The sequence below is a fragment of the Balaenoptera borealis genome (genome assembly GCF_965194805.1).
Source record: "Balaenoptera borealis genome assembly, chromosome: 4".
Taxonomy (NCBI): Eukaryota; Metazoa; Chordata; class Mammalia; order Artiodactyla; family Balaenopteridae; genus Balaenoptera; species Balaenoptera borealis.
The window spans coordinates 15,982,274-16,000,794 of NC_138861.1; the positions used below are offsets into that span (position 1 = coordinate 15,982,274).

The 18,521-nt window shown below is 45.3% G+C and overlaps 1 protein-coding gene across 2 annotated transcripts in view; it reads right to left on the reverse strand.

Moving 5' to 3' along the window:
* UNC5C (unc-5 netrin receptor C) overlaps positions 1-18,521 on the reverse strand; it is a 401,385-nt gene that overhangs the window by 7,608 nt on the left and 375,256 nt on the right. For both annotated transcript variants that reach the window (XM_082391648.1, XM_082391647.1), the window contains 3 exons: positions 16,702-16,935; positions 2,926-3,075; positions 824-988 (listed from right to left, as the gene is read on the reverse strand). In XM_082391648.1, the coding sequence (XP_082247774.1) occupies positions 824-988; positions 2,926-3,075; positions 16,702-16,935 (549 nt within the window). The remainder of the gene's footprint in view (positions 1-823; positions 989-2,925; positions 3,076-16,701; positions 16,936-18,521) is intronic.

Consider the following 18,521-nt stretch of genomic DNA (forward strand, 5'->3'; position numbering starts at 1 on the left):
CTGCTGCCCCCTTCCTTTCACCCTGTCCTTTTCCTTTTGTCCCTCCAGCCTGAAGCGTTTCCGTGGTTTTAACTCCAAGCCCTGGGGTCCCAGGTAACCAATAAGGTCATGAGCACCCCCTTCTTTCCACCCAGAGAAGTTTTAAGTAGCAGCGATGGTTGTCATTTCTGAGATACAGACATATAAAAAGTCGCACCTGGAGGAAGTGAGGCTCACAGCGAGGAAAGGCAGTGTGACGGGCACGAGGGGGGAAGTGCGTAGATTTTACTTCTATTTCTGGACTGTCTCTCCTACCTCGGGGAGAAGGGCATCCCTTCTTCTGTTTGGAGGATGATGTATAAGAGAGCAAGGGGACCAAGAGACTTCTCCTTTCGACATGGAGATGAAAGGAAAGGAGGCAAAAGGAGGGGGCAGGAAGGGCACCATCAGGCCAAGGCAGGTGAGTTCCGAGGAAAGAACCAGAACGGGAGGAGAGGCGGAGGATGCCAGGAACAGGGGACAGCGGGGGTGCTTTGGGAAAGTCACTCTGTGTGTGCGATACTTAAATTGAACCTTACACTTGAAGTTCAGATCTGTGTAAAAAGTTAGGACAAGATCCTTAAGTTCATGTCACAAAGCGTAAAAGTCCTGTTTTTTGAAAAGGATCCTCTATTACACTTTTATATAATTTTAGCTCCCTGTGTTCACTAAAAATACTATTCTGTGAACCAGCAGGCCCTCCAGAGAGCTTTTCAGGACTTCCCACACTGAGATACTTTATACCCCACTGGCCCTCCCCGAGGTCGGTCCCTCCTCTGGCCTGAGACCAACGAGCGCCTCTTACCTCGGACACGGTGCAGTTTAGCTGGAAGATCTGCCCTTCTCCCTCCACCTGCCGCACACAGAGTTTGCAGACCAGCTCCACTGTGTTCAGGCTGAATCTTTCCAGAGTGAACGTGCAGTGGAGGTTTCTCTGAGACCCACTCCAGATATGGTAGAAAGGAATTTCCTGAAGCATATGAAAGGGGGAACCACAAATGAGGGACTATCAGACAGTGCGCTGCCCAGTAATCATCTCAGTACTGCACGTGTTAATTACCTTGTTTAATCCTCACGATGGGTCCATGCACAAGCACATCCCAACCCCCTTTTCAGGTGAGAAAGACTGAGGCCCAGAGATGTTAAAGAACTCACCCAGAGTCCCACAGCTAGAAAGTAGCAGAGCTGAGGTCTGAACCCAGGGAATCAGCCCCAGAATCCTTATACCTAACCAGCCTGCCACTTCTCTGTCATTTACAAAAAAACAAAAAAACTTCGTAAATGATCTTTTTTTTTTAAGGTTTAGACAACTGCCCAAATAAAACCTACACACTCCAGTCACTGCCCATTAAAAGCAATCCCTGCCATGGTACCCTGGAGAAAAAGCAAAGTCTAAAGGATGATGCACTGACCCAGTTCCCTTTCATGCCTACGCCCTCCCTCTGCACAGGATGGGGAAAGTCAAGACTCACTACAAGGTGGAAACCGGAGGCTTGATTAGCTGCCACAGAAAAGTTCTTGGCCTAAAAAGCACGAAGCCTCTAACAGACACAATTGTCTAAGAGCCTAGATCACCTCACAGAGCCCAAGAATCTTTTTTTCAATAAAGGGAAAAGAAGGATTGACACAAAATAGTAGACCATGTTGGTTAAGAACAGAGGCTTTGGAGCCAAATCCAGTACAAATAGGATGCCTTCCCCTTGCTTGGTGATTTGGGGCAAGTTACTTAACCTTTCCTCAGTTTCTTCATCTGTGAAAGACTGTACCTAAGCAAGAGAGTACCTGAATGGAGGGGGTTAAATGAGATTAAAGTACACGAGAGTCTGGCAGATGGTGAGAACTCAGCCAGGCTTAGCTTAAACTAACATCAGGTTATCATTATTATAAAAACAACTTTCCATTATGATTGCACAAAAAGAATTGTTCATAAAAGGGGAAGATTTGTGGACTTTTATGGCAGTTGCAAAATCAGAGAAAGAAGAAAGCAAAGGAGGAGATTTAATGAGAAAGTTAAAGCCGATCTTTCAATCAAGTGCTGAGCATGTGCCCCCATCGAAGCTCGAGGCTGTAAGCAAACTAGTAGGTTTGTTTCCCGCAATTTCTGTGTAAGTACCAGACATCTGAGAGTAAGAATGCAGCTGAAACTCTTCCCTTCATCCCTTCTAGTATGTTCATTGACTTACATCAGGAAATCACAACCAGTGCAGCTACAGGGCAGGGTGTGGGACTGGATTTGCATGTGTGTAGACAAGGATTCACTGCTGATTCTAAGGGTGTCTGCGACTCCTAGGATGGGTCTGAGGCTAGGGATCCCATCACACCGTCTCCTGAGAGCTTGGGCTGGCTGATGGAGGAGGAGGTGAACACCTCTGGAGAGTCTTGTTTTTCCCACACACAGCTACATACAGTGGGACTTGGGACCAGTAATTTTATGCTGTTATTTAATAAAATCCTGACCAGGTTTTATTTTCACTTGCTATCCCAGCTTCCAAGCTGAGGTTCCTTCTAAGTTTTCAATGTAAACGCACTCTCCTAGCCAGGCTGAAGCCTAATTTGTGTCATGTGGGATAACAATGTTCCCTTTCTCCTATGAATTCATTTGAGGCTGGTTTTACCAATTCAATGTTAACATTACTCTGAAAATGCACAGACATGATGGACTTGGAAATCTTATCTACTGAAAGTAAAACATTGATAGTAAAGGTATCTGAAAGAGAATTCAGAAAAAAGCATTTCCTCCAGTATGTCTAGAGTATTTTTTCAAAAAATCCTAAATATCCCCCAACTATTTTGGACAAAGGAGTACTAAGATAGGATTACTTTCAAGGAAGGCAGTATCTTCTGTCTAAATCATTCTAGTCCTCTTGGAGATGTCTCCAAGCTTTTAGCTCAGCTTGGGAACCTTACCTGATATTTGGCCAGCAGTTTGCTCTTCCAGAGGGAGTGGGCGACATCGTGAATGGACAGGCGCAGGTTGTGGGTGCTGCCTTTAAAGTGAAGAGCCTTAGGTTCTTCTAGGAGCTGCCCTCCCATCTGCCTTTCGAGCTGCAAGACTTCCTGCGACGACAGGCCCCAAACCGAAAGCAAATATTGAATGACTCGCATCACTTCCACAGTATGCTTCCTCACTCTGTCCCCGGCCCCGAACCTAACCGTGCAGCACGTGACCTCCATCCTGCAGCCGCGAGACCCTCCAGCTGAGGCCCCGGCCAGTCTGCACGTGACTGGGCCCTACTGGCCAGGGACGGTGTCAGCGAGCCACACGACACTTTTGTGCGGTACGTTCGGGTACAGTCTACACTTCCTGACGAACAAGTGGGGTATTTAATCAAATACACGGCAACGACAATCAGAACCCAAAATGGGGAGGATCCCCCCCAAAAAAGAAAAAATCGGTAGAAACGTAGATAAACAGATACGTTAAGTAGATTTTCAATGAACTTTTAGGGAAAGGGGCAAACAACTAGAAAACAAACCAGATCTTAGATTGGAAATACTAGCTAACAAAATAAAAATCTGGAATGTGTTTTGGGCACTTTTACTAATTTTTTTTTAGTTTCTTTACCTACAGAAATAAAATTTTTGCTTAAAATTATCCACTGCACAATTCCCAATTATCAAAAAATAAAAATATGCTCATTAAATATTCTAACAGAGGAAAGTACACTGATACAGATTAGGAGGATTTTTCAGCACCAACTATTGATCTAAATAGTCACTCAGATTAAATTTTTTAAAAAACCACCTCATTTTTCAAGAACCATGGCTGATTAAATTTGCTATGTAACTTTACTTATGCTATAAAGATATAACATGAAGATAAATTCTGTATCTACTTCCACTCCTCAAGCTAGTTAATGGGAGTTAATGAAGCATTTCCAACTACAGCTGCAATTATCCAAACATCAGCAAACCATAAGTTATCAATGAACAAATATCCTGAGTCTCCTCTGCTGTCTGAACCATCCTTATGCATTTTGTTCCTCTCGTGCTTTAAAAGGTTTAGTGATAAAAATACGCAGACACCTGTGACCTTTTTTTCCAAAGGGGTTCAGGAAAATAACGGATTTTATAACCGTATAAAAACAAAATACGATTTTCTTCTTTGGAGAGATTTCAGTCGGAAGCATGGGGTTCAATAACACAGGTGATCACCCAGGCCATTCCACAGGCGTGCATAGAGAACCTAATCCTGCACAGGTAGACGGTCACAGCGGAGGACTGCAGTCCAGTAAGTGCAGAGCTTACCAAGGTCATTGCTTAGATGGAAACAGCTCATTTCAAACTGCTCCTTTACTGGTTCTTAGCGTTCTCCATCTTTGAGTTTGGCCACTCTTCTGCACAATGCAAGCTGCCGAAAGGTCCTATAAGGTGTAGGGGATACGAGGGTCATGTGGTCTCAGGCAGGGACTCCTCTAGTTAGTGTGTAACGGAAGAGATGAGGCAATAGCACCGTGACAGAGAGATGGGAGTGGCCCAGCTGCTTGAGAGCCCTGATGTTGAGAACACTCCACCTTGCTGGCTGATGAGCCGCTGTTGCCTGTGGCAGGAGACTGAGCACTCAGCTGCCCCGACACAGCCGTTGTGTCACTGTGCCCTGGCTCTGCTGTGCCCGCCGCCCCGCAGGCTCCAAGGGCCCCCACAGGCCTCTAGATGTACCCAGCACAGAGCCGAACACGTTCCTCATGACACGCCCTCCCGCGACACTTCACCCTCCAGTCCTCGAGGAGAATCTGGCCGTGCGGGAATGAAGACGAATAAGAAAAGCGAGGGTTAATTGCAGTTTCTTCTGCTTCAGCAGGAAGGCGTAATGAGCTTATGTTGATCACGTTTGGTGTCTAGTTAGCATAATAGAGAAAGCTGATGTTCCCGGTGAACCTGGCACCTGACAAATTCTAAAGCTAAAATGATGTTTGTTTATAAGCCATTAGAAGAAAAGAAACATAATTAGAAATCTTTGAGATTACAGTCATGCCAATCAATCAGTTCTAGCTTCTCTCCAGTACACCCTAATTACCTCATCAAGACATCTAAAGAGCAATCGATAGTAATTATCTGATTACTATAGATCTTCATTATGTCCAAATTATCTCCCTGGGATGTCTAAAAGAAGACGCATTGTATTCTGGGAGGTGACTGTACCCAACAATGTATAATCCACACCTCATTCCTACCATCAACACAGATTGCCAGAGGAGATGGGGGACATGACCAGTTTTCTTGGCAGGGATGACCACTGAAAAAAACCTAAACTGCCTATTGGCCATGACCTTGAGGTCAAGATATCTAATACAGTGCCACATCTTGAGTGCAAAGTCTGCATAGGAGGCAGCCCAAGAATAAGGCTCAGTCCTTGGCTTCTTCGGCATTGACCTCGAAAGTCATGGTAAAGAGTTCTCCCGGTGAGGAAAGAGACTGGGTTGGCTCAAGCCTTTTTTTTTGAGAGAAGGTACCAAGTAAAGTGCCATTTTAAAGAACATGGTGCTGGAGAACACACACACTCCATAGTCTTAATTTCTCCATCTCTCCACTAACCAGGAGTGACACAAAGCTGCTGCACACAGCTGGGAGGAACCTGACTTTTCTGTCCTGTTCAGTTGGACAGGAACCCTGGTGAGAGATGAACTGCCCACCAGGACGCATCCATGCTTGGAGCAAAGTCTCTAAACGTATTTGACTGCACACGCCATCAGTCAAAAAAAATCAAGCCTGCATTTTGCTTCTGTTTCTTTATAAGTTATACACCTATATTAACACATCAATATGTTAATGTTATATAATATACCTAAGGTTAAAAGTATGCGCTAAAATGAATAGACACAGAAGTCCTTAATAGTGTCTATTTTTACCCCCCAAATCTCATTGGCCTGGGGGTTGTGAAGTCCATTTTGGAGACTGCTGGCTGGGGCAGCTGTCCCTCCACTAGTACTTTGGGAGAAATCAGCCAGGAGTAAATGATTCAGTAAGAAGAATCCTTACCACACTTAAATTTAACTTTTTTTTCCTGAAAAGTAGCAACTGGTATCATCGGACCCAGGATGTTCAACTTCAAGGGAACACAACAAAATAAAGGAGAAGACAATAACCAAAGTACAAATTAAAAACATTGAAGTGTGAATTAAAGATATTACGATCAATAAATAAAACAACTCCTTGGAAACTAAAATCACCTAGAGCCACACAAGAGGGAGATGACCTGCCACATACAGCAAATCCCATATATAAATTTTATAAATTCATATAAATTTATAAGAATTTATAAATTTATAAAATTTTTAATAAAATTATAAAATTATAAAAATTTTTATGTTTATAAAATTTTTAATAAAATACAATTATAAAATTTTTTATAAATTTATAAAATTCATAAATTTATAAAATTTTAAATAAAATTTATATAAATTTTACATCAGAAAACAGAAGAGGCAAGCCCACTTGATAGGCTACTCAGGGTTTTGTTCCATACTGTTATGGTTTAAGTATCATAATTTCCGATATTTTATAGCTGATCCCACTTAAAATTAATGTAACATTTTAAAAAGCTTGATTCTCTGAATTCCTTCTGCATGAAATCATTTTGGTTATTACACATGATACAGAGAACATAAAAATAACAGATGTGTGAATCAATAAAATATAGCTTTAGAGTTACATGCTTTCCTCTCCCTCATCTTCCTGGGAGCATTCATTCAACACGCCTGCCAGGAACCACGTCGGGTTCTGGGACACACAGACAAGTCAGCCTCCGTCCCAGCCTCAAACCACACTCACAAACCTCAGCTGTGGGGAGACCGACACATAAACACGTAACCCCAACACGGTGTGCTCAGCTCTAAGACAGCTGCTTCCGGGTCCCAAAGGTTGGGATATTTCACACACCTTACGAGAGGACAGGAACAAAATATATTTAAGGTCAAAAGAGTTAGGAAGACTTAAGAAAACTACCGTGACCTTGGAAAGAAATGCCGTAACAGGAATTAGGATCATCTAGGCTCTTTGTTCTCGGAAATATAAATGTCGCCTTCCTCTGCAAAGGCTGTCCGCCCGCCCGGAAGCGCCCCTGCCTCGGTGCCTTGTTCGGGCTCTGCTTCTACAGGAGGGGTCCCTTTCTGCCTGCCTTTGTCAGTTGTATCTCCACCCCTCCAGCGTGACCCTGAAAGACGCTTGCAGGGGTCAGTTATCCACAGAAATGTCTCCAGCCCGTGCTTCCGTGGGAACACGCACGGGAACCCCGTGCCGCAGGGGGCAGGCCTGTGCGGCAGGGCCGGAGCCCGCCGGGATCTGCGCGACCCCGTGGGGCGGCCGCTGCCCGGCGTGGTCGCTGCTGGGAGGACGCGGGCTCCCCGGTGGCCCTGAGCACGGGCTGTACGGACTCAAGGAGCCTGTGAGGCACTGTTCGAAAGGCAGGGACGAGGGACTCCACAGGAAAAACCAGGAGCACTCACAATAACCAGTGAAGCCAAGACATTCTCCGTGCCAAGCCATTAGCCCTGGCCACTCCAGGGCCACAATGAATCCAAGCTGTTTTAAAGGACTGTGCGTACAAAGGGAGCATCTCCGGCCTGTACCCAGCCCTCCCGGGCGCTGCGAAGACAGGATCTGCCCTCATTACGGCGCGCGTAATTACGGCACCCTCCGGCCTCCTAAGCCCCCAGTTCTTCGCTCTGCGTTACTGCCGGGCTAGACCACGCCTGCCTCCGCTGCCGCCCGTGTCCCTCCTCCTCCTCCTCCTCCTCCTCCGGGCCCTTCCCAGCCGGGCAGGTGTCAGCCTCACAGGCGGCGCACACGAGTGCCCCCGGTGGCAGGGGTGCCTACGCTGAGACGCCTGAAGCACACGTTCAGGAACGTGGCGAGCCTCCGTCTGGGTGCAAAGCGCTGACTGCGCCCCAGGACCTGCGTGAGGCGCCGGGCCCTGGCTTTGCCCCTGCGCTCCGTGCTCACCCTCGTCCTCCGTCCCCCTCGCCCGGCGCTCGGACCCCCTCTCCTGCTCCAGGACGCGCCTCCTCTCGCACCACGGCTCCCAGCTGCGCCTTCTCCCTTGAAGGCACTTCTTTTAAACATCTGGTTTCTCAGGGATACAATCCAATTTGTGGGTTCTCCAGCCTTTAGCTTCTCCCTCTCTGTCTCTCTTGTCTTCCCTCCAACGACTCTTACCGGCTACAGAAAGGAAGACACAAATAATGCAACTTAAATCCCGTATGACACGTTAAGATCTCTTCTGGAAGAGAAGGGTGGGGGAGGTGGAGCCAGGGCTTTGCTCCGTTTTCTCTCGCTCCTTTCTCGGTGCTGTCTGGACGGGACCGGTCCCCGCATTCTTTGCTCTGGACCGAAGCCCAGAGCCCTGGATCGGCTGCATGCACCGCTGTCAGGGAGCCTGGGGGCAGCACCTGGAGCCCGGGCAGGTGGACGCAGCTCTCGTGGGAACGCCGCTAGGATTCCCACGGGGCAAGATCACAAAGGGCAGCGAATGCAGCAGCAGCCAGCCGTGCACGCCAGGGGTGTTCGGTTTGGTTTGGCCGTGCGGCTCCAGGGAGAGGAACCCTCACTCCAGCTCGCGCAGGGCGGGCCCTGGACCAAGCACGGAAGGCCGAGTCGTGCGCTTGGAGACTCGCGCCCACCTTCGCCAAGCTTCTGCCATACGGACTCAGGGCTCTCCAGGCACAAAGAACACACCGGCAGACGTTCAGCGTGCCACACATGTCAGACCTCAATAGACCAACCCTCAAGGACTGTGCTGCCTGTTTTAAAAAAAAAATCACATCTCCCATCAGATTTTATGGAAGCTGCTTTGCTCCTGTTCACTCTTTAAACCTGTGTTGGAACCTGCCCTTGTCATCTGGGGATGAGGAATGTCTCTCTTTGCCAGAGGCTATCTTATCTCTGCTGTCGCTATCACAGCCGTGGGCCGTCCTCTTCCAAAGCAGAGGCCAAAGAGGCAGGGCCACCCCTCTCTCCCGCTCCCTGCCAGCTCCCAGCGACACCAAGCTCAGCTCCCTGGGGCCGCCTTCCTTTCTGGCGTCGGCTGCACGGCCAGCTGCGGGAACACCTGACTGTCAGCCGGCCTCTCCCACCTGCTTGGGTCATCGTCACAGGCGCCCAGCCTCGCCACGCTTTCTCTTTCCGGGCTCGTGCTGGGGTGCTCCGCTCTCCCCCGGAGTTTGTCTGCCGTACTTCGTCCCTAATGATAACAAGGTTGGGCTCGGGTGACCACGTGCAAACGTTTCCCGTCAAGTCACCTCACTTCTAGGGCTCTGCGTGCTGCTCCCACAGCTGCTGGCACCACGGATGTTCGGTCTGAGCTGCCACTTCCAGCTGCCCAGTCAGGTCGGTTTGTGACACTTCTAAAGCAAAATGCCGAAGGGCAGCGCCCAGGGAAGTGGCCGTGTGGCTTGTCCACCTCTGGGCTTACTTCTAAGGAAAAGATGGTCTCACACATCTGTGTATTAGCAATAAGACTTTTTAGATTGTTCTAGAACTTCTGGAGTCACTCTTGTATTCCTTTTCACCCTTGAACATTTATTTTTTAACTTCTATATTAGTTTCCTGTTTCTGCAGTAAGAAATTACCATAAGCTTAGTGACTTAAATAACACACATTTGTTTCCTGACAGTTCTGTGGGCCAAAGGTCTGACGCGGGTCCCACTGGGCTAAAATCAAGTGGTAGTAAGGCTGCCTTCCTTTCTGGAGGCTCTAGGGAAGAATTTGCTTTTTTGTCTTTTCCGTCTTCCAGAGTTGCTGACATTCCTTGGCGTATGGTCCCCTTCTTCCCTCTTCAGAGCCAGCAATGGCACATCTCTGATCCTTCTTCCATGGTCATATTTCCCTTTGACCATAGCTGGGAAAGGTTCCCCATTGTTAAGCACAAAGTAATTAGATCAGACCCATTCTGACCGTCCAGGATAATCTCTCCATCTCAAGGTCTATACTCTCATGTTTGTGAAGTCTCCTTTGCCATGTGAGGTAACATTTGTGTGCAGGTATCTTTGGGGACTCATTATTTCATCTACCAAAACTTCTATTTCCTCTTCTCTCTTTCCTCCCTCTCTCTCAAAACATAAATTCAGCACTGCAGGTCATTTCGAAAATATATGATGGGGCCAGAGCCAAGTCTCATGAGAAGATGATAAAGATGGAGTAAATTTAGAGGCACCAAAAATAACCCTGTCCCTAAATAGCTGACCAACCAGCCTGCTACAGAACCTGACACTCACCCCACAATTAGATCACAATTAGAGTTAATATCTTCACTGAGCCATTATCTTCAAAATGCCATTATAATCTAAATGCCCACCTAGGCACAATTAACATTATCTAGTGACTATTTTATGCCAGGAAATTTAATAACTTTACTCTCTTTGAATCTTTCAAGGGTCCATGATTCAGACCAAATGAAGTCCCTAAGAGGTCAAGTTCAATGACCAGGGCACCAGAGCTGATGAGGGGCGGAAGCAATCAAGTCAGCCAGCTTGACTCAAGCTTTCCTTTGACACCACACTTCCTTCCATACACTGAGCAGGGAAAACACACTTGTCACCTTTAACACATTTGTTGTTGTTGCTATCTAAGGCATGTGTTACATGTATGAATATGTTAATATAATTCCAGAGACCAGGATCCTGAAAATATGAAACATAGGTTATGCTAGTTTTGAGGTGGTTTGAGGAAAGTGAAAGAAAAGATATGGTTAATGGGGCCAATCCAATGGAGGGCCAGCCTTTGTTGGCCCAGAAGAGGCAGGCGTGAGGTGTTCTTGGTTCAGCAGGGTCACAGCTGGCCATGGAGGAGACATCAGAAGGACACGGGTGAGGAAGCACCAGGTTTCAGGATGAAATAAAACTTGTAATGGGCTACCTATGACTATCTACGACTGTGGCCCAAGAAACTGAGTATCATGCAATTCTCAACTAGGATTCCTATTTTCATTTTCAGTGTCTCTTTCATTTTTCTCTTATCTTTTCTCATAATATGATTTTTCACAGAGTTACTATGTTACAGCCTAGATTAGGGTATGTGAAAACTGAAGTAATCCAAAGACGACTCTCTTCCATGCCAAATGACTATATAAAGAAAGCTGGTACACGTCATTTGGTTTGTATCACATATACATTTGTCGGAAATTCAATTAACAACATTGAATGTTATGATATGTGAGGCTGCTCATATTTTATGCAAATAACTCCTCTTTTAGGTTCAGAGTTTAGTATAAAACCCTTTATTAGGAAAGGAGAATCTTATAATTGTACCCCTAAGATAGTGGGACAGAAATTACTTATATCAATGCTGATGTATATTTCTCCCTGAAGTGTTTTTAAACTTACCCCAAATATAACCTTGCTCTCTATTAATTTCTGGTCTATTTATATTAGGATTTAAGTCTTTGCAAACAGCGAAAGGAAAAAACCAATACTACTTTAATCACCTGAAGAGGAGGTAACGAGAAAAGCTGTGACATACCCAACTCAATCTTTTCAATAGATGTGACCTCTTTATTTGAGAATGGAACTGATTCTAAGGTATTCTCACAATTCATTGCACCTTTATCTCTTTACACGAACTCAACTCACACACTGCTCTCACTGGTCCTTCTAGCACATGCACGGAAGGAAACAAACAAAACAAACAAACAAACAACACCTGAAAGGTATGTAAAAGAATCCCACTGTCTCCTGGCAGCCTTGACTTTTACTCCAGCAGTCACTGCCAGCATTCTAATTCAGCACTAATGCTTCCACGTTGCTAAATACAGCTTTTAAGTTTCAGGTGACCATTTTTGCTTCCAGGTTTAACAAAACTCAGGGAAATTGTTACAAAAGCTACCAAACTCAAAAGAGGTGGGTGGGAAGATGAAAGAACGCATCAGGGTTGCTGAGACTGACTGATGTGGTATCTTTTCTTTTTTTCCCCATCCACATAGACAATATGATAATAAGTGGGAATTAGTATTATCAGTATGTTCAGATCCAGACACTGGGCCAGTTTTTCTTCTAACAGCTCTCCAGACTGTGTAGTTCTGACCCCCGAGAATGAGTGCGGCACTGAGCTTCCCTCTCTGCCCTTGTCCAGCCTTCTGTGAGGGTTTCTGCAATTCAGAAAGAATCCCCAGTCCGCAGCAGTAACTCTAAGAAAACATCAAGTCTGGGGAGGCCCACTTTCAGGCGTCACTTGCTAGCTGGAGACAGAGGTGGTGGAGGAGTTGGATTAAAGCCCAAACAAGGGAGTAGAGCTCCTTTTCATCAGAGCCCAGACTAGGTGAGAAGAGGCTGAAATAAAAGGTTTGAAAGGTAAAGGACAGCAGCTGAGGGAGTGTCCCTTGAGTGGTACCATAGGTGTTAGCTCATTGCAACACATGAAGGGGCTGCGGTACTATCAGGGATCTGGGGAGAGTGGGAGAGGCTCGCAAGAAGTGCTGTGTGAAATCTCATGAGTCCAGGAGAAATACATAAAAGGACTGTGGAGAAGCAGGAGAGCCACAGCTTAGGGCAGATGTCTTGAGAGTATAATGGACTCAATCAGGAATTTATGATTTTTTTAGAGAAGCTCAACAGGCCGGAAGTAGAAGTAGAGGGCTTGTTCAGTGGAGGTCATATGTAGCTATGGAAATTAGAAAAACCTGCAGCAGCTTTAGATGGCAAGAGATTTCTGAGTGGAAGTGAGTTCCCTGTAGATATGGGTAAGAGCAGATGAAGGTTTGTGGACCAGGGGATCGGGGACGGTTGACGGACGTCTTCCTTAAAAACAAAGAGCAGCTTACGTGCACCTTGTGGGAGAGAGATGGAAGGTCAGATGCTTTCACAGGTAGAGACCTTGGCTGGTGGAGATCTTGGTGCAGTTCCTATTGAGGATGTAGTGCATCTACACTAGTGGGTAGATAATGTAGAATGATGCGAAGGTTACTAGAATACATTTGGGCAAAGGAACTGTGAATAAGAGGTGACTCTGAATTTGAGAGGATGAGGGGAATAAAAGGAGGGGCAAGAAAGACCACGAGGCAGGTACTGCTAGGGTGGAGATTTGTGCTCAGGGGGACTCCGTGCTGAGGAACTGAAGTGGGTAATGGATCACAGAGTAACAGGATAAAGAAAAACAAACCAAAAAGCCAGCCCAGAAGTAGAGCAATGCCCCAGGAGTGGTCAGGGATATGAGAAGTACTGGAACTTTTCCTCTTGGCCTTGTGGTTGGTTAGGGGTGTGTCCTCACTGCAGGGACTATAAGGGATGCATGTTAGTTGGGGGATCCAGCTGCAGTTAGTGTGAGCAGGTGAAGGAATGGGTGAGAAAAGGATTTGAGGGTATAGGCAAGTTTGTCCTAAGTAGGATTAAAGTTCCAGAAAGACCCCTGAAATTGTTTAGTATAATAGATCTTAACCTCGGTTGCACAGTAGAATAACCCAGGCAGTGCTCAAACAAAAATCCAAACCCAATACCTACACCGATCAGATCAGAGCCTTTGGGTTGGGACCCTCAAACAAGTCTCTTTTTAAAGCTTCCCAACTGACTCCTATGTGCGCTGGATAGAGAATTATTATTTAGGATTTAGGACGCGCATAAGCGAGGAGTGGGGTGGGCCTGAAGGAGGAGGTATTTGGAGAAGAGACGCAAAAGACAGTATTTATGGGTAAATTAGAGGAGCAGGGCGATGGGAGAGAGGCTGGCGGGAACATTAGCAGGCGAGGTGCCAAGGAGGCAGGATGTAGGTAATGAAGGGCCTGTCTGAGTTCATCGGCCCCAAAGTTCCAATTCAAGCGTGGGCATGAGGCAGTTTCGGCTGGACTGAGCTGTCTCTTCGGTATGTTGGTTTACCTGTAACTAGGATTTTGGTATTTCTGCATTATTAAATGATCATGAAGTGCAGGAAAGCCTTATCCATTATTCATGTCTCTTTCAGGCTAAGTGCTGGTTCCCCACATGCTGAGAATTTATATACGTCTATTTGGAAAGCACTGACCGTGATATAAGCTGCTCTTGGGTTGTTTTTACCTCTTAAACCTGTTTGTCAGTCTTTCTCAGTGTTGACCATTTGCATCTCTTTTCACTAATTAACATAATCAAAATTATTTTATGAAATATTACTTTTTTGGCATGGATTGTATGTCTGTTGAGAAGAAAGGTCAAGAGTGACTGAGTATGAGAACTATTTGTGTGAATATAAAATGTGTAACAGATATTTCAAATATGATGTAGATCTTCTACAGATGCTTTTTGCAATGACTTTTCTTTGAATTATTAAAAAGACTTGCCTTAATCAGACCCCACGGCTCGCCTACAAATAGTTTTTGCTAAGAAGGATTTAAGCCTACAATGATTTCTATCCAGACAGTGCCTTAAAAGTATCGCATTTGCAAGGAATACAAAAGAAATAACCTTAAGCTTTACACTAGCGCTGTGTGTTCGCATCATTGATTTAACATCAGAAACTCCTACAGGCGCAACCATCAAAAATATACCCAGGGACCAAATATGTCTCATCTCCTCCATGGACACAACCTGCAACACTCAGTTTTCATGACCTAGAACTATTCTCTGGATGGAAACTCCAGAAGGAAATACCCTGAATTTCAGAAAAAAAAAAAAATTCTTCTCTTGGCTTCCTAGATGCATCTTTCTCCTACTTCTCCCCTTCCTCCTCTGGGTCCTCCTCTTTCTGTAGCTCTTTTGCTGGCTGCCCCCCTCCTCCCTTGCAATGGCAGGGCTTCCCTGGTCCCTGTGCTCAAGGGTGTGGCTCTCTGAGCAGCCCACTGTAGGAGCAGAGTCCAGACTGCAGCCAGCGGCCCGGGTATGACGCCTGCTTTCTCCGCTCAGCAGCTGTGTGGCCTAGGGCAACTTACTTAACCTTTCTGTGCCTTGCAACATCTGTAAAATAGGGATAATGGTGTCCTACAGGTTGTTGTAAAGATTCAATGACTTAAGAAAAGATACTTAGGGCTTCCCTGGTGGCGCAGTGGTTGAGAATCTGCCTGCCAATGCAGGGGACACGGGTTCGAGCCCTGGTCTGGGAAGATCCCACATGCCGTGGAGCAACTGGGGCCGTGAGCCACAATTACTGAGCCTGCGTGTCTGGGGCCTGTGTTCCACAACAAGAGAGGCCGCGATAGTGAGAGGCCCGCGCACCGCGATGAAGAGTGGCCCCCGCTCGCCGCAACTAGAGAAAGCCCTCGCACAGAAACGAAGACCCAACACAGCCATAAATAAAATAAATTAAACAAAAAAAAAATTAAAAAACAATAAAAATAAAAGATACTTAGAATCTTGCCCGGCACATAAGAAATTCTCGGTGATGTTTATTAGCTTTATTATTATTTTCTCCCTCTACTCTCCCTTGATATTCTCCTCAATCACCGTGGAGGACAAATATCAATATTATATAGTTGGTTCCTGAGTCTCTGTCTCAGGAACTGCTCTCTGTTCCAAGAGCCACCCCTACATTTCTAACTGTCCATGGGGCACCTTTGTCCTGATGTCTAATCCATACCTCTAATTCACTATTCCAAAGGCAAAGTCACCATATCCACAGTCCGGAGCTACGTGCCCCGACTTTGCTACTGTTACTTAGAGGCAGACCTGATCTTCTGCTCCACGCATTCAGGGTTAGTCACCAGGGCCCGCAAGAGTTACTTAATAGGGCCTTTCATACCTATTCCCTTCCTCTAACTCCTCTGTCTCCACTCCAGCTCTACCATGCTTTTCTTGACTCGATTCTATCTTTTCACTGACAGCAGACTAGTATTTCTAACATGTATTTCCAGTCACGTCTATATCTTCTAGTTATACCTCTCTAGTGGTTCTCCATTAACTCAAGAAACTGAACCTCCACTCCTCTCTCTGGCTGTCAAGGTCCATCCCAAAAAAATTCCTATCAATCATTCTAGGCTTTCTGGAAATAACATGCCGCGTAGAATCTGTATTTACTGTTCCCTCTGTGCTTCTTCATGCTGTTCCCTTCAGCCAGAAATCCTGTATTTTTTTCCCCCATTATTGTTGGTCAAACCCTGCCTTCCTTTAAGGTCAATCTCAAATGTTAGCTCCTTTTCAGATTTTCCCAAATAATATGATGCCTCCTTCTCCTGAATTCCCACAGAACTCTGCATTCATCTGTGGCATGTATCACACTCTGACTTGCTTCATAATCCTTTGCATACTTCTTTTATTCCTCTTTCCAGATCATAACTTCTTCAGAGGCACTTACTACATCCTTTAAAGCTTCAAATGGGAGAAAATGAATGGCAATAATAGCACCAAGAATTAAGCCTATTTATTCTGTAAAGCAGCAGCCTGTTGTCAAATGCTAACCTTCCTTCCTCACGGTCCTCATAAAAAGAATGGGAAAGCAGATAATGAAGTTGCACACAAGAGGAACACAGAGTCTGAGCAATTATGCCAGTTCCTTTTATAGGAAGAACACAGTTGAGATAAACATGGAAGCAGGTTATTTACGATCCACGGGTCTCATTGCCAAATTCTTCCACTTCTAAATTTTTCATTAAAAGAAATCAAGGAGGGTAAACAGAAGTAGCCCTCGGGAGGAATCAGCATAATGGAAACAGCTTATTTATCAGCATGGCCTCAAGAAACGTCTAATGTGTTTCTGTAACTGCCATCTTTTGGGGCCAGACACTTGTGTTCACGCACCTGGGAACGCATGTCGTCTCCAGGTGTGAGGTGGGCGGGTCAGGCTGGAGTCACTTACCTTCAGGGCGTCCCGAGTGTCATCCAGACAGTAGACGCGGAGGCTGTACTCCAGAGAGGAGCAGCAGAGTGGCCCGAAGACGGCCAGCTTCAGGCGCTTTGCGGCTGCTTTGGTGGTGGACTGCCCAACCAGGGCGTAGGTGCCAAGGTTCTCGGAGAGGAGGTGGCAGGCCTCTGCGTCCAGCTGAATGTAGCAGGGGGTGGTGAAGTTTTCCTCTCCGACCACCACCACATCCTGTGGGACGAGAAGGAAGGGACGACGACTGAGCCTCCTGGCTGCCGGGACGGTGGCCAACAGGGGCGCACAGAGCAGGACGACTTCTCCCGAGTTCTGATTCTTCCTTTTCCTGCTCTTTTTTTTCTTTCTCTGCCTTTATTGTACTTCTATCAATATTTCCATTCTTAATCATTCTCTCCCTTACTTCCCTTGCCTTTATGCTGATAACATGCTTTATTTAGAAGATCTTGATTTAGTCTCTTTTGATCTTCTAAGAATCTACATTCCTGGAATCTACGTAAAATTCCAAAAGAAATGTATAAGTTATCCTTTTAACTTCAGCATATTTGAGTTGATTCTCTGTTTCTGATCATTTGCTTTCATCTCTAAATTGCTAATTTCATCCGAAAGTACTATCTTATTTCAATGTCCTTTTAGCGTAGTAGTTTTTTCCCCTGAAAATCTAGGGGTTTGAAAATAATTTTTTTAAAAAGAATTAGGGAAATTAAAGAATTATGCAATACCATTCTACTAAGTGCTTCCAAACTCACCCATCAATTACTTTCCAAAGCAATACACTGCTTCTCCTCATAATCTGGGCTCTTGGACTTTGCTAAAAGCACAGTATGGCAAACTCTATGCATTTGACACATTACTTTTCTGTTTATTTCTCATGTAAGCCTTTAAGCAGTCTCATGTTTTAGATTGTTAACATTCAGCAAGAAATAAAAATAAGTGAAACTGATGAGTTTTATAAAAATAGTTACTAACTTAACTAGGTTTTGATTTAACCAAATGACTCAGGCCACAGAAGAAATCATCTGAAAGACCAAGCACAAAATCCATAAAACAAAGGTCACAATTCCACATGCCTCCCAGGGCAGAAAGGTAATAGGAATGTGTGAAGCAGGTAGGGCAGAAGATAATAAGGAGTGGTGGAGACTGCGGTGAAGCAGAGCACAGCCTGTCTGAAGAGCTCAGTCTCCGCTTGGTTCAGCCATTGCGGCCACGCAGGGACGGGCTCTCAGTACTTTAACTGTAAGCATCTTTGCCGTAGGCATTTTTGCCGCATAACTGATTGGCTGCAAAGCAATTTTGCTGTAAAAGATGAAACAGCAATAAATAAAAGAGGGACATTAACAAAATAATAAAACATGAAAAATGAATAACAAAAGTAAAAAGACTTTATTATGAAATAACAAAATATTTTAAAACATTTAAAATGTGTGTAGATTCATGGCAGTACTGTGCAAATAAATGATTTTATTTTGTGGGTTGTACCTAAGCACTTGTCTTCATAGTCTTTCATTTGTAGTATTATACATATTTTTGCTTGTTGATTCAGCTCCTCATTTGGCATTCCACTTTTCTTTTTTGCTAAAATTTCTTCTTCATTAAGAGAGGTATCAGTTTCCACATTCTAGGATGCATATTTATAACTGAGCTTTGTATTATGCTGTGAAAGCCTCTACACTGTTGTTTGTTCTTGGTACATATCCCTTGACAGATGTTCCAAAGGTCTATGGGACATGTGGGCTCGACTCTGTGCCTTTCTGGCCCTTGGCCTCTTTCCGATTTATGTAATATAAAAATGGTAGTACCCT